The 25,218-nt window shown below is 45.0% G+C and overlaps 1 protein-coding gene across 8 annotated transcripts in view; it reads right to left on the reverse strand.

Moving 5' to 3' along the window:
* LOC124116678 (sulfide:quinone oxidoreductase, mitochondrial-like) overlaps window positions 1-25,218 on the reverse strand; it is a 42,198-nt gene that overhangs the window by 12,123 nt on the left and 4,857 nt on the right. For all 8 annotated transcript variants that reach the window (XM_048395119.1, XM_048395120.1, XM_048395122.1 and 5 more), the window contains exons 2-7: window positions 15,825-15,995; window positions 14,932-14,985; window positions 7,250-7,447; window positions 4,588-4,691; window positions 1,911-2,019; window positions 1,619-1,802 (exon numbers count right to left, since the gene is read on the reverse strand). In XM_048395119.1, coding sequence (XP_048251076.1) covers window positions 1,619-1,802; window positions 1,911-2,019; window positions 4,588-4,691; window positions 7,250-7,447; window positions 14,932-14,985; window positions 15,825-15,995 — 820 coding nt within the window. The remainder of the gene's footprint in view (window positions 1-1,618; window positions 1,803-1,910; window positions 2,020-4,587; window positions 4,692-7,249; window positions 7,448-14,931; window positions 14,986-15,824; window positions 15,996-25,218) is intronic.

Genomic DNA, 25,218 nt, shown 5'->3' on the forward strand with positions numbered 1-25,218 from the left:
CTGACATCACATTGCATGAATACTATGCCAGACATCCCAACTAGGAAACTGACATCACATTGTATGATTACTGTGCCACACGTCCCAACTAGGAAACTGACATCACATTGTATGATTACTGGGCCAGACATCCTAACTAGGAAACTGACATCACATTGTATGATTACTGGGCCAGACGTCCTAACTAGGAAACTGACATCACATTGTATGATTACTGGGCCACACGTCCCAACTAGGAAACTGACATCACATTGTATGATTACTGTGCCACACGTCCCAACTAGGAAACTGACATCACATTATATGATTACTGTGCAACATGTCCCAACTAGGAAAATGACATCACATTGTATGATTACTGGGCTAGACGTCCCAACAGGGAAACTGACATCACATTATATGATTACTATGCCAGACATCGTAACTAGGAAACTAACATCACATTGTATGATTACTGGGCCAGACGTCCTAACTAGGAACATGACATCACATTGTATGATTACTGTGCCACATGTCCCAACTAGGAAACTGACATCACATTGTATGATTACTGGGCCAGACGTCCTAACTAGGAAACTGACATCACATTGTATGATTACTGTGCCACACGTCCCAACTAGGAAACTGACATCACATTGTATGATTACTGGGCCAGACATCCTAACTAGGAAACTGACATCACATTGTATGATTACTGGGCCAGACGTCCTAACTAGGAAACTGACATCACATTGTATGATTACTGGGCCACACGTCCCAACTAGGAAACTGACATCACATTGTATGATTACTGTGCCACATGTCCCAACTAGGAAACTGACATCACATTATATGATTACTGTGCAACATGTCCCAACTAGGAAAATGACATCACATTGTATGATTACTGGGCTAGACGTCCCAACAGGGAAACTGACATCACATTATATGATTACTATGCCAGACATCCTAACTAGGAAACTAACAGCACATTGTATGATTACTGGGCCAGACGTCCTAACTAGGAAACTGACATCACATTGTATGATTACTGGGCCAGACGTCCTAACTAGGAAACTGACATCACATTGTATGATTACTGGGCCAGACGTCCCAACTAGGAAACTGACATCACATTATATGATTACTATGCCACACATCCCAACTAGGAAACTGACATCACATTATATCATTACTATGCCAGACATCCCAACTAGGAACATGACATCACATTGTATGATTACTGGGCCAGACGTCCCAACAGGGAAACTGACATCACATTATATGATTACTATGCCAGACATCCTAACTAGGAAACTAACATCACATTGTATGATTACTGGGCCAGACGTCCTAACTAGGAAACTGACATCACATTATATCATTACTATGCCAGACATCCCAACTAGGAACATGACATCACATTGTATGATTACTATGCCAGACGTCCCAACTAGGAAACTGACATCACATTGTATGATTACTGGGCCAGACGTCCTAACTAGGAAACTGACATCACATTGTATGAATACTGTGACTCATGTCCTAACTACTACTACAGGACAACCCACATGGGTTCTATCAATTTCCCTAGTGTCTATCAACAACCGGAAGTTTGTCCTGAACCAATTTAGCTGACCTGCTGCTGCCGCTGTCTTGGAGGTTGGCACACTTGTGCAGTCACCAATGCCGAATATGTTTGGGTACTGTACATGCTGCAGTGTTTCCTTGCTGACATCCAGGTACCCATCTGTGTTGACGAGGCTGCTCTGTCGGAGGGGGTCAGGGGCAGACATGGGAGGAGTCACATGCAAGAAGCTGTACTGAAAGTATATCCACAAATGTCATTTAAACTGAATTCTAAAATATTACAGTGTAAGTATTGACAGTAGTTTTGTTTATTGTAAATGAATGAATGACATGTGATGTACCTGGAATGTTTCTGTTTTTCCTTCTGGACTGTCCAGGTCCACAAACACCGCCTCCTTCTTGTCTGGCCGCACCTCCACCAGGTTCCGCCTGTAGTTCACCTGGATGTTCCTGGAGGGGTGTGAGACAGAACACTTCAAGTGATTGACAATAAGCACTGGAGTACTACAAACACTGTATACAAATATTGTGACCAATTGTTGCCTTCTGAACAAAGTCTTATATCAAGTTTGTTTGTAACATGTAAAGATCTCTTTCACTATTTAAAAGAAATGTGTTAGCTCACCTGATCAAATATTATTAAATTCACTTCCACAGCATAACAAACTTTGCGTCAAAAAGGTGAAGTTAAATCAACAAACATTAACGCAGCAAACAGTAATATTCCAGCTATAAGATGACGGGCAGCCTGTAAATATGTATTTTGTAAGAGTAAATATGAGCATTTCTGATTAAATGCAATGTTTTTTAAATTACCTAACACTACACCTATAGCACTGAGAAGTGTCAGGTAAGGTAAAACATGAGCATTTCGGATTAAATGTAATGTTTTTATACCTACCTGACGCTACACAGTGCTATAGGTGTAGCATAAGGTAAAGTAAAACATATCATTTATACTTATCCTGACTCATACTAATTGCTTATCTTTCTTTCCTGAACTGTGTTCCAAGAGAACAGCAAAAACAGCTCACCTGAATGTACCCCTTGAGTGCAGCTGCGAAACACACCCGAACCACGTGACCAAGCCGGTAACTTGTCACTCCCTCATTCTCTCACCTTATAACCGAAATATTGGGGAAGAGGGGATGGCTGTGTGGGCGCTATAGAGTATGAGTGAGGATAATCATAAATGATATTTTACCTCATCCTGACTCATACTAATTGCTTGGATCCCTGTAGGTGTTGTGTTCCAGCTGTGTGCCCCATTCAGATCCTTGGAAACATGATACTCCTAATTCTCCTTTAAATCCATGCGGGGTACCACCTCCTTCTTGTGAAAGAGAGGAGTAAATCTTATACATTTCGTGAATTAAGTTAAGTTCCCTAAGAGAAATATTTTTTTTGTTTACTTTAAACGATACTGGTGTTAAAAAAGGGTCATAAACTCAACCCAATCCTTTTCACTCGTGCTCTGACTTACGTAGTAAAACAGAGGAACATGGACTCTCGGTCAGCAAGTCTGCGTGATAGACCTTTCTACAAGTACTCTTCTAGTAGGCACTGTCAGTTGTTGTGTATCTACTATTGTTCCAAATTGATGAATGCCAGAAACATCTTGAGTGGAGAAATCTCTGAGACAATGATTACCAAAGTCAGAGTCTGATCTCCCAAAACCCCCTCCCATAATCGTTGGGATGGAGCAGTTTCCCCGAAGCACTAGGGTAGACGCTATGGTTCTCACCTTGTAAGGCTTGGATATTGATGGTGGATCCAGTCCTGCTGCCTGTGTAGGCTCTGAGGATGACTGCTCTCATCCAGAAGTAAATAGTGGTAGTTCTGGAGACTTCTGCTGAAATATTCCAGGAGTACAGAATGAACAGTCTTCTCTGCCATTGTCAACTGGCTCCTGTCCTTTGTAGGTAGATACGTAATGCACGAATTGGGCATAAATGAAAATCCTCAGTGTCCTCTGATCCCAGGAAGGATGAGAGTGGAGGGATGTGAAACTGTTAACCTCGTAGCTGATTCTTGGCGATGAAATCACATGTATTTCTGACATCCTGGCTGCCGTGGCTAAAGGCAGTAGAACTTGGTCTTTAAAGATCTTGCTTGGTGTGTGGATGTATTAGGAGGTTTGGCCAGTTTGGCCAGTTTAGGGTTGGTTTCCCTGCCAATGTTTTTTGCCGGCCAGTAAAAGCAGTAGTATTTTCACCAATTCCCAGTTATCAAAAGTCACGGATGACTTGTCCTTCAGGGTTGATCATCGCTATGCCGACATGGTGTTCTGGTGAAGAGACGATGGATTCCAGCCCGTGGGTGTCATATAAGCACTCCTGTTCATGCCTCGGTGTGAATTACTCATTTGAGGTCTACTGAAGTTAGTGATTCGGTCACATTGATGTATAACTTCAGGCATCTGATTATGCCGTTGCAACATTACGTGCAAGTAGTCATGCAAGCCAATCTGTAAAAAGGCACTGCACGGTTCGCATAAAGTCAGTCTGACCTAATTGCAGAATAGCTGAGTTGTTTACAGTTTTACAGTCAATGAAATATTGACATCTGACATGTAAATCATCTTGCGCAGGAATACAGTAAAATAAATAATCGTTACATATGTTCAATAGAGTTAGAAGAATGTAATCTGAGCCAAACTATTTATGGAAAAGGTTAATTTTGATAGGATGGCTCAGATAACAGAGCTCAGGAAACTTTCCAAACTACTTAGTCGGCATGGAATGGTTCCGGCTCAAGGGGTGTGTTTGGGTGAGCTGTTTTTTCTGCCTTCTAGGAACACATTTTGGGAAGTTACCACTACCTTTCCATAAACAGGGAGAGATAAGCAATTAGTTTGAGTCAGGATAAGGTAAAATAATCAAGTATTGACCAGACAATCCTGTGATTGATATCATGAGCAATGATTCATGCCATCCACATGACATCAATCAATGACATGACACACCAGAGCTGAGAACTGTAACCATGCCAAGATATCCCACTGTTTGTAACTTGTACCTGTCTTTCACTATATCCAACAGTCTTTCTGCATATTTCTTCACCCCAAATATGACCCCGAGGGAGGTGTTAAAGATGATGTTTGTGTTGTCCCTCTTGCCTGCCTGCAACAACATCAGTATGAAGTCATATTAACATTAATCAGGGTGTGGTTCAATCACATTTAATTTGAAAATAGGGATGGGTGGGAAGATGGATAGATGTGTGTGTGTGTGTGTGTGTGTGTGTGTGGGAGGGTGGGTGGGGGGGACCAACCTAAATATTCCAAGTAATGCAAAGTTTTATGGGCGGCCATTCGGTCAAAAAATACAAAGTTAAAAAAAAGGACAAAAATACGCAATTAAGGTCAAATATTACGAATAAAGAACTTAATGTTACTACTAAAGGTCAAAATACAATATTAATAGTCAAATGTTACGAAAAGACGTCATAAGAAAAGAAAGAACGAATATGTACGAAAGAACGTTTTCAATAAAGAACGTCAGTGAGCACAAAAGGACGTTTTCAATACGAATGTGTAAGTTATACATATGCATACAAATCCATTTGGTATATATATTATATATATATATTTGGTTCAGATATTAGGCAGCATTTTGTTCACACACAGTTTCCCGAAAAGCTGTTAAATAAAACAAACTCTCGCACAACATTCACTTTTCAGATGAAAATGTGCGTCTGAAACAAAACTCGGCATCAAAGCACCCTCGTGTTGCACCAAGCATGAACAGTTATTGGATCACTGTAGATGAATCCTAGTTTAGCGTTAAGTGAGTGTTTTTTGAAGGTTGTATACAAAATACATCTACTAATGTTAGGCAGATGTTGGATTACACAGTATACTGTATTTATGAAAAGGCCCTTAAGTGGTGACAAAGCTTTACGCAACATGATTATACACAATGTGTTCATTATACATTATAAATACCTGTATATATATATATGTGTGACGTCAGACGGTGAGTGCACGAGGAATGACATAATACATTGTGCACCTCGGCATGCAGTTATCATATACACGGCGGAACAAGCCGATTAAACTCGGAATGTTTTACAAATTGCAGCGCCATCATGCGTTCTTTATTGTCAACGTCCTTTCGTGCTGACTGACCTTCTTTATTGAAAACGTGCTTTCGTGCTCACTGACGTTCTTTATTGAAAACGTGCTTTCGTGCTCACTGACGTTCTTAATTGAAAACGTTCTTTCGTACACATTGTTCTTTCTTTTCTTATGACGAATTTCTTAACATTTGACTATTAATATTGTATTTTGACCTTTAGTGGTAACATTTAGTTCTTTATTCATAATATTTGACCTTAATTGCGTATTTTTGTCCTTTTTTTAAACTTTATTTTTTGACTGAATAGCCGCCCATAAGGTTCCACACAACCAAAACTAAACAAGGAATATGCAGGGACCAAGCTCTTAAAGGAGCAAACTGTGTTTGACTGTATCTGCAATACAGCACTCTCACTCACAAGCTCAACAGTCCATGTGGCGGCAACACTGGATGAATACATTAAATACAACAGAAAGCTGTCTCCCCTTACAAGACATTCTGCCATGACAGTAAATACCTGATTCTGATTAACCAAAGTCAAATAGGGCTATATAATCACATTATACAGACTTATGATCTTCGGTTGCACAATCATACACATGCCAATGTGTTTGATTTAAAATTTAACTTCAGAGCTAGTATATATAAATCTGGTATACTACTTTCTAATTTCAAAGGGGTGGTGGGGTAGCCTTAGTGGTAAAAGCGTTGGCTCAATACGCCGAAGACCCGGGTTTGATTCCCCACATGCACACAATCTGTGAAGCCAATTTTACGGTTTCCCCGGCCGTGATATTGCTGGAATATTGCTAAAAGCAGCGTAAAACCATACTCACTCACTCACTCTTATTTAAATCACAGCAGGTTATCTCCTAATTTGGCACATTGGTTTTCAAGTGTGCCACAGGGCCCTGATAATAGGGTTTAGGTGCCTTTTAGAATCAAGTGTGCCAACCACTAGATTACTTGGTGATAAAACAAGAATAGATTATTTGTAGTTTTGTTCACAAAGCGTGTCCATCATTTACCATGTGTACCTATGAGATAGATGTGTACATTCCCACTTGCTTCACATAAAAGCAAACCTCATGTGGCAGATCTACTCTTGTTTAAACAATGTGATTTCTAAATGTACCCTAAAGGCACCAGGAATTAATATTGTAACCATGCCATCCGCACTTTAAGTCAAGGAATTTGGAACCCTGCTTACGGAAAACAATGAAACATTCCAGACAACTGCTGCAAAGGATTTGGTGTGTTGTTGCATGTGACTTGCTGATTACCAGTAGAGGTAAGACAAATACTGAATTCAACAACTGCTAATGTCATACATAGACTCTGAGATATTACGTGCTGGCATCATAAAATAAAGAAAACATGTTTTGTGATAGATTGATGACAAGCTCATTAAAAAAAACATGTAATGAAATCTGAATATTGCAATGTATGAGTATTCTACAACAGCTGTATTTCAACTAAAATAAAACCACTCAGAACAAATTTCAACTTTGTGGGGTTTGGTTATTTAGTGAATGTACATACTTTGAAATAAAAAAATCTTTAAAAGAAAAAGAATATTAGTGTGGTTGTTTGTGTGTTACCTTCCTGAGGTAGTGGTCTGCTAGATACATGATCTTCTGGGGTGCCCCTGCACACTTGATGGGGGTGTTGGGGAAGGTGAAGATGGCGTTGCCCTGCTGCAGCGCCTCCAGGGCCGGGAATGTCTGCGTCACCGTCTCTGACCAGTAGTTGGAGCACACTGATCGATCCACCGTAAACGCTTCAGGTAACCCTTTAATCTGCAACACTGACTGGGCTATAACACTGACTGGGTACAACACTGACTCGGCTACAACACTGACTGGGCTACAACACTGACTGGGCTACAACATTGACTGGGTTACAACACTGACTGGGCTACAACACTGACTGGGCTACAACATTGACTGGGCAACTGGGCTACAACATTGACAGGGCTACAACACTGACTGGACTACAACACTGACAGGGCTACAACACTGACTGGGTTACAACATTGACAGGGCTACAACACTGACTGGGTTACAACACTGACTGGGCTACAACACTGACTGGGTTACAACACTGACTGGGTTACAACATTGACAGGGCTACAACACTGACTGGGTTACAACACTGACTGGGTTACAACACTGACAGGGCGACTGGGCTAAAACATTGACTGGGTTACAACACTGTCTGGGCTACAACACTGACTGGGCTACAACATTGACTGGGTACAACACTGACAGGGTTACAACACTGACTGGGTACAACACTGACAGGGTTACAACACTGACTGGGTTACAACACTGACTGGGCTACAACATTGACTGGGCTACAACACTGACTGGACTACAACACTGACTGGGCTACAACACTGACTGGGCTACAACATTGACTGGGTTACAACACTGACAGGGCTACAACACTGACAGGGCTACAACACTGACAGGGCTACAACACTGACTGGGCTACAACACTGACTGGGCTATAACACTGACTGGGTACAACACTGACTGGGTTACAACACTGACTGGGTTACAACATTGACAGGGCTACAACACTGACTGGGTACAACACTGACTGGGCTACAACACTGACAGGGTTACAACACTGACTGGGTTACAACACTGACTGGGCTACAACACTGACTGGGTTACAACACTGACTGGGTTACAACACTGACTGGGCTACAACACTGACAGGGCTACAACACTGACTGGGCTACAACACTGACTGGGCTATAACACTGACTGGGTACAACACTGACAGGGTTACAACACTGACTGGGCTACAACACTGACAGGGTTACAACACTGACTGGGTTACAACACTGACTGGGTTACAACACTGACTGGGTTACAACACTGACTGGGCTACAACACTGACAGGGCTACAACACTGACTGGGTTACAACACTGACTGGGCTACAACACTGACTGGGTTACAACACTGACTGGGTTACAACACTGACTGGGCTACAACACTGACTGGGCTACAACACTGACTGGGTTACAACACTGACAGGGCTACAACACTGACTGGGCTACAACACTGACTGGGTTACAACACTGACTGGGTTACAACACTGACTGGGTTACAACACTGACAGGGCTACAACACTGACTGGGCTACAACACTGACTGGGTTACAACACTGACTGGGCTACAACTATGACAGGGTTACAACACTGACTGGGCTACAACACTGACAGGGCTACAACACTGACTGGGTTACAACACTGACTGGGCTACAACACTGACTGGGTTACAACACTGACTGGGCTACAACACTGACAGGGCTACAACACTGACTGGGTTACAACACTGACTGGGTTACAACACTGACAGGGCTACAACACTGACTGGGCTACAACACTGACAGGGTTACAACACTGACTTGGTTACACCACTGACTGGGTTACAACACTGACAGGGTTACAACACTGACAGGGCTACAACACTGACAGGGCTAAAACACTGACTGGGTTACAACACTGTCTGGGCTACAACACTGACTGGGCTAAAACACTGACTGGGTTACAACACTGACTTGGCTACAACACTGACTGGGTTACAACATTGACTAGGCTACAACACTGACTGGGTTACAACATTGACTGGGCTACAACACTGACTGGGTTACAACATTGACTAGGCTACAACACTGACAGGGCTACAACACTGACTGGGTTACAACACTGACAGGGCTACAACACTGACAGGGTTACAACACTGACTGGGCTACAACACTGACTGGGCTACAACACTGACTGGGTTACAACACTGACTGGGTTACAACATTGACAGGGCTACAACACTGACTGGGTTACAACATTGACTAGGCTACAACACTGACAGGGCTACAACACTGACTGGGTTACAACACTGACTGGGCTATAACACTGACTGGGTACAACACTGACTGGGTTACAACACTGACTGGGTTACAACATTGACAGGGCTACAACACTGACTGGGTACAACACTGACTGGGCTACAACACTGACAGGGTTACAACACTGACTGGGTTACAACACTGACTGGGCTACAACACTGACTGGGTTACAACACTGACTGGGTTACAACACTGACTGGGCTACAACACTGACAGGGCTACAACACTGACTGGGCTACAACACTGACTGGGCTATAACACTGACTGGGTACAACACTGACAGGGTTACAACACTGACTGGGCTACAACACTGACAGGGTTACAACACTGACTGGGTTACAACACTGACTGGGTTACAACACTGACTGGGTTACAACACTGACTGGGCTACAACACTGACAGGGCTACAACACTGACTGGGTTACAACACTGACTGGGCTACAACACTGACTGGGTTACAACACTGACTGGGTTACAACACTGACTGGGCTACAACACTGACTGGGCTACAACACTGACTGGGTTACAACACTGACAGGGCTACAACACTGACTGGGCTACAACACTGACTGGGTTACAACACTGACTGGGTTACAACACTGACTGGGTTACAACACTGACAGGGCTACAACACTGACTGGGCTACAACACTGACTGGGTTACAACACTGACTGGGCTACAACTATGACAGGGTTACAACACTGACTGGGCTACAACACTGACAGGGCTACAACACTGACTGGGTTACAACACTGACTGGGCTACAACACTGACTGGGTTACAACACTGACTGGGCTACAACACTGACAGGGCTACAACACTGACTGGGTTACAACACTGACTGGGTTACAACACTGACAGGGCTACAACACTGACTGGGCTACAACACTGACAGGGTTACAACACTGACTTGGTTACACCACTGACTGGGTTACAACACTGACAGGGTTACAACACTGACAGGGCTACAACACTGACAGGGCTAAAACACTGACTGGGTTACAACACTGTCTGGGCTACAACACTGACTGGGCTAAAACACTGACTGGGTTACAACACTGACTTGGCTACAACACTGACTGGGTTACAACATTGACTAGGCTACAACACTGACTGGGTTACAACATTGACTGGGCTACAACACTGACTGGGTTACAACATTGACTAGGCTACAACACTGACAGGGCTACAACACTGACTGGGTTACAACACTGACAGGGCTACAACACTGACAGGGTTACAACACTGACTGGGCTACAACACTGACTGGGCTACAACACTGACTGGGTTACAACACTGACTGGGTTACAACATTGACAGGGCTACAACACTGACTGGGTTACAACATTGACTAGGCTACAACACTGACAGGGCTACAACACTGACTGGGTTACAACACTGACAGGGCTACAACACTGACAGGGTTACAACACTGACTGGGCTACAACACTGACTGGGCTACAACACTGACTGGGTTACAACACTGACTGGGTTACAACATTGACTAGGCTACAACACTGACTGGGTTACAACATTGACTGGGCTACAACACTGACTGGGTTACAACATTGACTGGGCTACAACACTGACTGGGTTACAACACTGACTGGGCTACAACACTGACAGGGCTACAACACTGACTGGGTTACAACACTGACTGGGTTACAACACTGACACGGCTACAACACTGACTGGGCTACAACACTGACAGGGTTACAACACTGACTTGGTTACACCACTGACTGGGTTACAACACTGACAGGGTTACAACACTGACAGGGCTACAACACTGACAGGGCTAAAACACTGACTGGGTTACAACACTGACTGGGTTACAACACTGTCTGGGCTACAACACTGACTGGGCTAAAACACTGACTGGGTTACAACACTGACTTGGCTACAACACTGACTGGGTTACAACATTGACTAGGCTACAACACTGACTGGGTTACAACATTGACTGGGCTACAACACTGACTGGGATACAACATTGACTAGGCTACAACACTGACTGGGTTACAACACTGACTGGGCTACAACACTGACAGGGCTACAACACTGACTGGGTTACAACACTGACAGGGTTACAACATTGACTGGGCTACAACACTGACTGGGCTACAACACTGACAGGGTTACAACATTGACTGGGTTACAACACTGACTGGGCTACAACACTGACAGGGCTACAACACTGACAGGGTTACAACACTGACTGGGCTACAACACTGACTGGGTTACAACCCTGACTGGGCTACAACACTGACTTGGCTACAACACTGACTGGGTTACAACACTGACTGGGTTACAACATTGACTAGGCTACAACACTGACTGGGTTACAACACTGACTGGGCTACAACACTGACTGGGCTACAACACTGACTGGGCTACAACATTGACAGGGCTACAACACTGACTGGGCTACAACACTGACTGGGTTACAACACTGACTGGGCTACAACACTGACAGGGCTACAACACTGACTGGGCTACAACACTGACAGGGCTACAACACTGACTGGGCTACAACACTGACTGGGTTACAACACTGACTGGGCTACAACACTGACTGGGCTACAACACTGACAGGGCTACAACACTGACAGGGCTACAAAACTGACAGGGCTACAACACTGACAGGGCTACAACACTGACTGGGCTACAACACTGACTGGGCTACTTGGCTTCAAACACTGACAGGGCTACAACACTGACTGGGTGACTTGGCTACAACACTGACTGGGCGACTTGGCTACAACACTGACTGGGCGACTGGGCTACAACACTGACTGGGCGACTTGGCTACAACACTGACTGGGCGACTGGGCTACAACACTGACTGGGCGACTTGGCTACAACACTGACTGGGCGACTGGGCTACAACACTGACTGGGCGACTTGGCTACAACACTGACTGGGCGACTTGGCTACAACACTGACTGGGCGACTGGGTTACAACACTGACTGGGCGACTGGGCTACAACACTGACTGGGCGACTTGGCTACAACATTGACTTGGCTACAACACTGACTGGGCTACAACACTGACTGGGTTACAACACTGACAGGGCTACAACACTGACTGGGCTACAACACTGACTGGGCGAATGGGCTACAACACTGACTAGCCGACTTGTCTACAACATTGACTTGGCTACAACACTGACTGGGCTACAACACTGACTGGGTTACAACACTGACAGGGCTACAACACTGACAGGGTTACAACACTGACAGGGCTACAACATTGACTTGGCTACAACACTGACTGGGTTACAACACTGACTGGGCTACAACACTGACTGGGCTACAACACTGACTGGGTTACAACACTGACTGGGCTACAACACTGACTGGGCTACAACACTGACTGGGCTACAACACTGACAGGGCTACAACATTGACTGGGCGACTTTGCTACAACACTGACTGGGTTACAACACTGACAGGGCTACAACACTGACAGGGTTACAACACTGACAGGGCTACAACACTGACAGGGTTACAACACTGACAGGGCTATAACACTGACTGGGTTACAACACTGACTGGGTTACAACACTGACAGGGCTACAACACTGACAGGGCTACAACACTGACTGGGTTACAACACTGACTGGGCTACAACACTGACTGGGCTACAACACTGACAGGGCTACAACACTGACAGGGCTACAACACTGACAGGGCTACAACACTGACAGGGCTACAACACTGACTGGGCTACAACACTGACTGGGTTACAACACTGACTGGGCTACAACACTGACAGGGCTACAACACTGACAGGGCTACAACACTGACAGGGTTACAACACTGACTGGGCTACAACATTGACTTGGCTACAACACTGACTGGGTTACAACACTGACTGGGTTACAACACTGACAGGGCTACAACACTGACAGGGTTACAACACTGACAGGGCTACAACATTGACTTGGCTACAACACTGACTGGGTTACAACACTGACTGGGTTACAACACTGACAGGGTTACAACACTGACTAGGCTACAACACTGACTTGGCTACAACACTGACAGGGCTACAACATTGACAGGGCTACAACATTGACAGGGCGACTTTGCTACAACACTGACTGGGCTACAACACTGACAGGGCTACAACTCCTACTGTTGATCCCCGGGCCCTAATGTTGATCCCCGGACCATACTGTTGATCCCCAGGCCCATCTGTTGATCCAAGGGCTCTACTGTTCATCCCTGGGTCCTACTGTTGAGACCTGGGCCCTACTGTTGATCCCCGGACCCTACTGTTGATCCCCAGGCTCTTCTGTTGATCCCTGGGCCCTACTGGCTACCCTGGGCCCTCACTGTTGATCCCATGCCCCTTCTCTTGATCCCAGGGCTCTACTGTTAATCCCCGGGCCCTAGTGTTGATCCCTGGGTCCTACCGTTTAGACCTGGGCCCTACTGTTGATCCCCGGGCCCTACTGTTGATCCAAGGGCTCTATTGTTAATCCCCGGGCTCTACTGTTGATCCCCGGACCATCTGTTGATCCAAGGGCTCTACTGTTCATCCCTGGGCCCTACTGTTGATCCAAGGGCTCTATTGTTAATCCCCGGGCTCTACTGTTGATCCCCGGACCATCTGTTGATCCAAGGGCTCTATTGTTAATCCCCGGGCTCTACTGTTGATCCCCGGACCATCTGTTGATCCAAGGGCTCTACTGTTCATCCCTGGGTCCTTCTGTTGATCCAAGGGCTCTATTGTTAATCCCCGGGCTCTACTGTTGATCCCCGGACCATCTGTTGATCCAAGGGCTCTATTGTTAATCCCCGGGCTCTACTGTTGATCCCCGGACCATCTGTTGATCCAAGGGCTCTACTGTTCATCCCTGGGTCCTACTGTTAAGACCTGGGCCCTTCATTGATCCCTGGGCCCTGCATTGATCCCCTGGCCCTTCTGTTGATCCCTGGGTCCTACTGTTGATCCCTGGGTCCTACTGTTGATCCCCGGGCCCTAATGTTGATCCCTGGACCCTAATGTTGATCCCCAGGCCCATCTGTTGATCCAAGGGCTCTACTGTTGATCCCTGGGTCCTACTGTTGATCCCTGGGCCCTGCATTGATCCCCTGGCCCTTCTGTTGATCCAAGGGCTCTACTGTTCATCCCTGGGTCTTACTGTTGAGACCTGGGCCCTTTTGTTGATCCCCTGGACCTTCTGTTGAGACCTGGCCCTACTGTTGATCTCCTGGCCCTACTGTTGATCCCGGGCCCTACTGTTAATCCCTTGGCCCTACTGTTGATCAGAAGGCCCTACAGTTGATCCCCAGGCCCTTTATTGATCCCAGGGCCTTCTGTTGATCCCTGGACCCTCATTTGATGGACACTTACCTGACTATAGTTGAGTTGCATGCCCATCGCAACTACCAGGAAGTCATAGCCTATCTGGAAACACCATCAATATCACAATACTTCATTATGAGGAACAAGGCAAATACAGAGCCACCATCATAAACAGTGAATTATAGAAACTTGGTGAATTAAGAAACTAATTTCAGTTAAGATAAAAAAGAAACTTGCATGCTAAGTTTCAACTTCATCAGTAAAGCAGTATTAAAGAATTGTTTGATAGGCATTTCTTAGAAGATGGTGGATGACAACTTTACACACAAAAATTATGGATAACAACTTTTTTCGTATACCGTATATGTCCGCAGATAAGCCGAATTTTGAGGTCCAGAAATAAGATTCTGTAGAAGGGGGTCGACTTATCCACGGGATACACTTTCATGATAGTATTTTTCAGATCGTGATCTGTCAGGAACATCGCCTGAATGACAGTCCGATAGATTACAACTTCCCGAAAGTTTGGAAGTTGCCACAACTAGAGCCATTATTGTTATAAATTATCAATAAAGTTATTATTATACACCAATGTTGTCATTTTTTTAAAAATGTTATGCATGTTACAACTTCCGATAATAAGTTTTCAATTGAATGTTCAAAGTTTATCGTTCTTCATAAGCTCCACAATCTTTACATGTTTTTTGCCTTTCACTTCCTGGTTCGGCTTATCTGCAGGTCATATCATTTTCTTTCGTATTTCAATGGTCGGCTTATCTGCGGTCATATACGGTACAGTAAAGACAATGTTTCGTTAGAGATCCTTATACCGCTGTGAAACAAATCTCGCTTGACAATGATTGTCTTTACAGTATAATAAATAAATCATGGACTAAAGTTTGCATTACATAACCATGACAACAGGAGGTGAAGTGAAGTACCTGTTCCCCGCTTCCTGTGGTCACTGTGCAGCGGTCTGGGTCAAATGACACAGCTCGATCCTTGATCCAGTCACAGCCGCGGGGCAGGACAGACTGCATGGGTCGCCCTGAGGCCTGCAGAGTCTTGATCCCCGCTCCCACCAGCGTCCACATGGGCTGGTAGTAGTGCATCTGCCACACACAAGAGAACAGTTGACACCAACACTTCCTGCCAAAGTCAAAGTACACTTGGGGGACTGTTAAACATAGCTCCATGATAGTATAGCTCACTGGAATGATACATTCAAATAAGACAGTGACGAGTTGTTCCAAGGGGCTTGCTGCAACAAATACAACTGTGGATAAAAGTAGACAAGATGTTGCGTAGCTCACCTGCCAAGCCGAGGCAAATGGGCTTACACATAAGCCTATCATAAACCGAAACACCATGGTTTCTATCCAGTCGCTTTGCTTTATGTTCCTCATCCACAACAAAACTGTATTGTGGGCCAACTGACCCTGGTCCACTCCAACCCTGAAGTGACTACAGGGGTGGTCCACATTCTGTACCCTGTACGTGATCCATAGATGTGTATTACTACTGACTCCAACCAGGAAGTGACTACAGGGATGGTCCCCATTCTGTACCCTGTACATGATCCATGGGTGTGTATTACTACTGACTCCAACCAGGGAGTGACTACAGGGATGGTCCCCATTCTGTACCCTGTACATGATCCATGGGTGTGTATTACTACTGACTCCAACCAGGAAGTGACTACAGGGATGGTCCCCATTCTGTACCCTGTACATGATCCATGGGTGTGTATTACTACTGACTCCAACCAGGAAGTGACTACAGGGATGGTCCCCATTCTGTACCCTGTACATGATCCATGGGTGTGTATTACTACTGACTCCAACCAGGAAGTGACTACAGGGATGGTCCCCATTCTGTACCCTGTACATGATCCATGGGTGTGTATTACTACTGATTCCAACCAGGAAGTGACTACTTGGATGGTCCCCATTCTGTACCCATACGTGATCCATAGATGTGTATTACTACTGACTCCAACCAGGAAGTGACTACAGGGGTGGTACGAATAAAGAATGAATGTTACAAATAAAGGTCATTATTAACATACAAATCATGAACTCAAAATACAACACGATACCAATGAACAACTCGCAAACAAAAGGCACCATGTAAAGAAAGAACAATGTGTACTAAAGAATGTTAGTGCGCACAAAAGGACGAGGTGTACAATGTATTATGTCATTCCTCGTGCACCCACCATCTGATGTCATGTATATGGTGTCTCTTTTTCAAATCGGTTTAATATTTGCAGTTACATCTAAACCACTTCCACAGACAGGAAAGAGAACATTTTACATCTTTGTGTAATGACGTAATACATAGTGCACCTGGGCATGCAGTTATCATATACACAGCTGAACAAGTAGATTAAAATCGGAATATTTTACAAATTGCAACACCATCTGGTGTGCTATCATTGCGTACTTTTGACCTTTATTTTGACTTTGTATCTTTTTAAACAGCATCTGTTTGTTTTGTATTCTAACCTTTATTGGTAACATGTAATACTTTATTCCTAACATTTGACTATTACTGCATACCTGGGTCCTTTATTTCAACTTTGTATTTTTTTTACCAAATGGCCGCCCATGATGTATTACAATTGACTCCCACCAGTCAGTGAGATCTTTGCTACATATCTAAATTGTCTGCTTGCATTTTAGTATTATCACCAGATTTTTGTCAACTTCGATATCACCACAGACACTGTGTCCGATTTCACCTTTTTGCAATTAAAAAGGGGAGGCAGTCTCACCTGTTTTCTTTCCAAAATCTTGAAAACTGTATAATCTGTTGTCTAATTTGTGCATTTATGGTGAAACGTATCAAGAAATCAGCACAGGAACATAAACTGTCAAGACATGCCATTTTGTTCTGTAGCCCTCGAAAACCCGACCGTGATCCACTCCCTTTTTCAGCCTTGAGTGTAAACCCAGTGATTTGATTGGTTGTCTTTTTCCTTTTTTTCTTACGGGCATTAATGTGTATGTAAATTAATGACAAAAAGGGATTTGATTGGCTGACGTTTATATAGGGAAGATTTGGCAATCAGTAGTGTACATTAATATGATGTAAACATGAACATCATGCAAAAGTAAAGTAATTTTTTTTTTGTGTACATGGTAAAAATATTAATAAGCATGTTTGTGTCATATTTTACCAACTGCCCTCAGTGCTGCACAAGCCGATGTTAACCTGCACGTATGCGGTCTTGTGGGAAATCACACCCTGGTAACATACTGCTTGTTGTTTATTACCATGACAGAACCCTCATGACAGTGGTGGTCTGAAGAGTTATTACTCAAATAAACTGGGTTTTTTTTAACACTGTAAATCAAGTGATTGCAAAGAAAAGGCCTAAAATGGTCATTCATTGTAAGACAGCCTTGGGAAACTGTAACAAAATTCATAACCAAATTCATAATGCATGGTAAAACCATCATCCAACACTCTCCCTTCCTCCCAACACTCTCCCTCCCAACCGCCCTCCCAACACTCTCACACCCTCCTTACACCTCCCTCCCAACACTATCCCTCCCTCCTTACACCCTCCCTCCCTCCCCAATACCCTCCCTCCCAACACCCTCCCTACCTCACAAAACTCTCCCTCCCACCCTCCCTCCCAACACTCTCACACCCTCCCTCCCATCCTCCCTCCCAACACTCTCCCTTCCTCCTAACACCCTCCCTCCCTCCCAACACTCTCCCTTCTTCCTAACGCCCTCTCTCCCTCCCAACACCCTCCCTCCCTCCCAAAATTCTCCATCCCTACTAACACCCTTCCTCCCCAGGGGTGGAAATTTGCCATTTCCCGACTCCCAGGGCAAGTAGAAATACGAGGTCGGGCAACAAAATCACTTACTTTAACTTGTCCGGAGTAAAGTAATATTGGAAATTACTATCACTGTCTACATGTCTAACTACTGGTAAAATGGTACAATAAATTAGCTGAGAGAAATTTCGTAATCGCGCTGTTGCGATTTCATTGGATTAAAATTGGTTTCTAATGACACTTTCTTGCCGAAATCTGCTACAAGTTTCGTGATTGGTCAATTTTGAGCACGTGTGCTAGGTTACGAGCTGTGACAAAGATTTTTCATGCATATATTTTTTCATTAAACATCGTGTCCAAGCCGAGAATTCAAGGCGACGAAAGCCGAGATGTCATTTGACTTACATTACACGCAATCACACGAAAAGATGGAAATAATAACTTAGATGTAAGTTTGATTCTTTTAGATATATTTTTGTTGATTTTATTTATTACTTTGTATAATAAATTTAAAGATTTGTTTAAAACGTCTTTATTTTGCTCTTTGACATGTTCGATGTAGACCCGTTGTCGAAATGTGTGTCCGAGAATTTTATTTTCAATAACATCGCGGGAAATAGTGAATAATTTTTTAATTTATCATTAAAAAATGATAAATTGAAATGGAATACGTATTTCAGACATTGTTAAATGTGATAGATTTAATAAATGAATGATATTACAGGTAGGTCCATAAAAATATATACTATTTTGACGTGACTACGGCTTGGCCGGAAAACCGGCCAACGGTGTCTGAATACTCGATGCTTCTTGGCCGGAAAACCGGCCTACGGTGTTGAAAGAGATAAACACATAGATCTATTGATGATTTGAAGTTTTATTTTGAAATTATTTGGGCAAGTGAAAATGAAATCAGGGCAAGTGAAAACTGTCTTTAAACTTGTCCGATGGCAAGTGAATTTTTTTGTTAAATTTCCACTCCTGCTCCCTCCCTCCTAACACCCTCCCTCCTTCCCAACACCCTCCCTTCCTCGCAACACATTTCCTTCTTTCTAACATCAACCCACCCTCTCTCCCCTTACCCTCCCACCCTCCTTACACCTCCCTCCCAACACTCTCCCTCCCTCCCCAATACCCTCCCTCCCAACACTCTACCTTCCTCCCAACACCCTCCCTCCCTCCCAACACTCTCCTAACAACCTCCCACACTCCCTCCCAACACGCTCCCTCCCAACACTCTCCCTTCCTCCAAACAACCTCCAACCCTCCCTCCCAACACCCTCCCTATGCTTGTCATAAAAGGCGACTAACGGGATCGGGTGGTCAGGCTTGCTGACTTGGTTGAACCATGTCATCGATCCCAATTGCGCGGATCAATCCTCATAATATCAATCACTTGATTGTCTCCCTCCCAACACTCTCACTCCCTCCCAACACCCTCCCTCCCTCCCAACACTCTCCCTCCTTGCCAACACCCTCCCACCCTCCTAACACCCTCCCTACCTCCCAAAACCCACCCACCCTCCTAACACCCTCCCTCCCAACACTCTCCTTCCTTTCCAACACCCTCCCTCCCTCCCAAAACCCACCAACCCTCCTAACACCCTCCCTCCCAACACTCTCCTTCCTTTCCAACACCCTCCCTCCCTCCCACCCTCCTAACACCCTCCCTCCCAACACTCTCCTTTCTTCCCAACACTCTCCCACCCTCCTAAAACCCTCCCTCCCAACACCCTTCCTCCCTCCCACCCTCCTAACACCCTCCCTCCCAACCGCTTCCTCCCTCCCACCCTCTTAACACCCTCCCTCCTTCCCAACACCCTCCCTCCCAACACTCTCCCTCCCTCCCAACACCCTCCCTCTCCCTCCCTCCCTCCCAACACTCTCCCTCCTTGCCAACACCCTTCCTACCTCCAAACAACCTCCCACCCTCCTAACACCCTCCCTCCCAACACTCTCCTTCCTTCCCAACAGCCTCCCTCCCTCCCAACACCCTCCCACCCTCCTAACAGCCTCCCTCCCAACACTCTCCTTCCTTCCCAACACCCTCCCACCCTTCTAACACCCTCCCAACACTCTTCCTCCTTCCCAACACCCTCCAACCCTCCCAACACCCTCCCTACCTCCCAACACCCTCCCATCCCTTCTAACACCCTCCCAACACTCTTCCTCCTTCCCAACACCCTCCCACCCTCCTAACAGCCTCCCTCCCAACACTCTCCTTCCTTCCCAACACCCTCCCACCCTTCTAACACCCTCCCAACACTCTTCCTCCTTCCCAACACCCTCCAACCCTCCTAACACCCTCCCTACCTCCCACCCCTTCTAACACCCTCCCAACACTCTTCCTCCTTCCCAACACCCTCCCACCCTCCTAACAGCCTCCCTCCCAACACTCTCCTTCCTTCCCAACACCCTCCCACCCTTCTAACACCCTCCCAACACTCTTCCTCCTTCCCAACACCCTCCAACCCTTCTAACACCCTCCCTACCTCCCAACACCCTCCTAACAGCCTCCCTCCCAACACTCCCCTTCCTTCCCAACACCCTCCCACCCTCCTAAAACCCTCATTCCCAACACTCTCCCACCCTCCTAACAGCCTCCCTCCCAACACTCTCCTTCCTTCCCAACACCCTCCCTCCTTCCCAACACCCTCCCTCCCTCCCACCACCCTCTCACCCTCTCTCCCAACACTCTCCTTCCTTCCCAACACCCTCCCTCCCTCCCAACACCCTCCCACCCTCCCTCCCAACCCTCTCCTTCCTTCCCAACACACTCCCACCCTCCCAACACCCTTCCCAACCTCCTAACAGCCTCCCTCCCAACACTCTCCTTCCTTCCCAACACCCTCCCTCCCTTCCACACTCTCCTTCCTTCCCAACACCCTCCCTCCCTCCCAACACTCTCCCAACCTCCTAACACCCTCCCTCCCAACACTCTCCTTCCTTCCCAACACCCTCCCTCCCTCCCACCCTCCTAACAGCCTCCCTCCCAACACTCTCCTTCCTTCCCAACACCCTCCCTCCCTCCCACCCTCCTAACAGCCTCCCTCCCAACACCCTCCTAACAGCCTCCCTCCCAACACTCTCCTTCCTTCCCAACACCCTCCCACCCTTCTAACACCCTCCCTCCCTCCTAACACCCTCCCTCCCAACACTCTCCTTCCTTCCCAACACCCTCCCTCCCACCCAACACCCTCCCACCCTTCTAACAGCCTCCCTCCCAACACTCTCCTTCCTTCCCAACACCCTCCCACCCTTCTAACACCCTCCCTCCCTCCTAACACCCTCCCTCCCAACACTCTCCTTCCTTCCCAACACCCTCCCACCCTCCTAACACCCTCCTTCCTTCCCGACACCTTCCCTCCTTCCTAACACCCTCCCAACGCTCTTCCTCCTTCCCAACACCCTCCAACCCTCCTAACACCCTCCCTACCCCCCAACACCCTCCCACCCTCCTAACAGCCTCCCTCCCAACACTCTCCTTCCTTCCCAACACCCTCCCACCCTCCTAACACCCTCCCTCCCAACACTCTCCTTCCTTCCCAACACCCTCCCACCCTTCTAACACCCTCCCACCCTCCTAACAGCCTCCCTCCCAACACTCTCCTTCCTTCCCAACACCATCCCTTCCTCCCAACACCCTTCTAACACCCTCCCTCCCAAAACTCTCCTTCCTTCCCAACACCCTTCCCCCAACAGATTCCCTCCCTCCCTCTCGCTTAGTGGTACACTCACTGGGCTACAGATACGAAGGTTGCATGTTCGATCCTCAGGAATATAAAGTATAAACATTTGTCATTTAATTTTTTTTTCATCATATTGTGTTCAAATGCAAAATTAATTTTTAGCAAGAAACATTCATATGTTACAATGTAAAGAGAAATTGTATTAAGAAAATCCCCAGGATATTATAACATATCATATAGCAAATATGCCTGGAAAATCGAATAAAATCCTAGGTATATTACAACATCCCTGTTAATGAGATTTAACATGACTGGAGAACAATAGCATGACGTCACTGGAGGTTTATAAAATCAGACAAGCAGGTCTACATAATCAGACAAGAAGTAGGTCCATATAATCAGACAAGTAGGTCTACATGATCAGACAAGAAGTAGGTCTACATGATCAGACAAGAAGTAGGTCTATATAATCAGACAAGTAGGTCTATATAGTCAGACAAGTAGGTCAACATAATCAGACAAGAAGTAGGTCCATATAATCAGACAAGTAGGTCTACATGATCAGACAAGAAGTAGGTCTACATGATCAGACAAGAAGTAGGTCTACATAATCAGACAAGTAGGTCTATATAATCAGACAAGTAGGTCTATATAATCAGACAAGTAGGTCTATATAATCAGACAAGTAGGTCTACATAATCAGACAAGAAGAAGGTCTACATTATCAGACAAGTAGGTCTACATGATCAGACAAGAAGTAGGTCTACATAATCAGACAAGTAGGTCAACATGATCAGACAAGAAGTAGGTCTACATAATCAGACAAGAAGTAGGTCTACATAATCAGACAAGAAGTAGGTCTACATGATCAGACAAGAAGTAGGTCTACATGATCAGACAAGAAGTAGGTCTACATGATCACACAAGTAGGTCTACATAATCAGACAAGAAGTAGGTCTACCTAATCAGACAAGTAGGTCTACATGATCAGACAAGGAGTAGGTCTACATAATCAGACAAGTAGGTCTATATAATCAGACAAGTAGGTCTACATAATCAGACAAAAAGTAGGTCTACGTGATCAGACAAGTAGGTCTACATAATCAGACAAGTAGGTCTACATAATCAGACAAGTAGGTCTATATAATCAGACAAGTAGGTCTACATAATCAGACAAGAAGTAGGTCTACATAATCAGACAAGAAGTAGGTCTACATTATCAGACAAGTAGGTCTACATAATCAGACAAGTAGGTCAACATGATCAGACAAGAAGTACGTCTACATGATCAGACAAGAAGTAGGTCTACATAATCAGACAAGGAGTAGGTCTACATAATCAGACAAGTAGGTCTATACAATCAGACAAGTAGGTCTACATAATCAGACAAGAAGTAGGTCTACATTATCAGACAAGTAGGTCAACATGATCAGACAAGAAGTAGGTCTACATAATCAGACAAGAAGTAGGTCAACATGATCAGACAAGAAGTAGGTCAACATGATCAGACAAGAAGTAGGTCTACATAATCACACAAGTAGGTCTACATAATCAGACAAGAAGTAGGTCTACCTAATCAGACAAGTAGGTCTACATGATCAGACAAGGAGTAGGTCTACATAATCAGACAAGTAGGTCTATATAATCAGACAAGTAGGTCTATATAATCAGACAAAAAGTAGGTCTACGTGATCAGACAAGTAGGTCTACATAATCAGACAAGTAGGTCTACATAATCAGACAAGAAGTAGGTCTACATGATCAGACAAGAAGTAGGTCTACATAATCAGACAAGTAGGTCTATATAATCAGACAAGTGGGTCTACATAATCAGACAAGAAGTAAGTCTACATGATCAGACAAGAAGTAGGTCTACATAATCAGACAAGTAGGTCTACATAATCAGACAAGTAGGTCTACATAATCAGACAAGTAGGTCTATATAATCAGACATGACGGTCTATATAATCATGCGAGTTGGTCTTTTATTTGTCGGCTGGAATTCCTACAATCACCAACAGCTGAAGGGATGGTGTAAATCCTGATGGTGAGCCGTGCAGCTAGAAGATGTATCATAAGTTCGAACTGCCCCTAGTATGGTGATCTACCTTTGCAATGCTTGCTAGCGATCTACAGAGCCCAGTTTTACATTGTACTGTCAACTAATAGTTTTACATTTGTATTGCTCTACGACTTGTAATAATAGCAGTAAATCAAATCTGTGATACTCTAGTCATTGTACTGCCCGTAGTCCACAGGTTTTTATATCATATTACTTTATAAATAATCTAGTCAAGATATGGCTGAAATCCAGCCAATGGGACTTTAAACATTATTATAGCTAAGATGGATAGAATTATCATTAAACCGCCCACATGTTATCAGAAATCAGCGGGCCACTGTAGCTTGCTTGACGACGGGCCATTATCACACCCGTTGATAGGGATAGGTGACATCACCTGACCACATTGAATAGTGACGTCATCTCGTTTGTTCTATGACGTTTCCATATTGTAAAAGTGGGTCAGTGGCATTCGTGTTGATTGCAGTAAATGTTTCAAAACCGATCTGTTGTTTCTTTTTATTTGATAACAAATTCCATCCATTTTAGCAATAATAACAGTAACGCTATTTTTCAGGGCATTATCATTTGCAGAAGCCCTCGGTCTTTTCAACTGCCCTCCTTCGTCGGGCTGTTAATGGAAGACCTCAGGCTTCTGCAAATGATAATGCCCTGAGAAATAGCGTTACCCTTATATCATCACACAAGTAGGTGTAAACAATCTGATGAGTGGGTCTATATAATCACACAAGTAGGTGTAAACAATCTGATGAGTGGGTCTATATAATCAC

This window comes from Haliotis rufescens, unplaced genomic scaffold (assembly GCF_023055435.1).
Source record: "Haliotis rufescens isolate VD_foot unplaced genomic scaffold, xgHalRufe1.0.p SCAF_14, whole genome shotgun sequence".
Classification (NCBI taxonomy): Eukaryota; Metazoa; Mollusca; class Gastropoda; order Lepetellida; family Haliotidae; genus Haliotis; species Haliotis rufescens.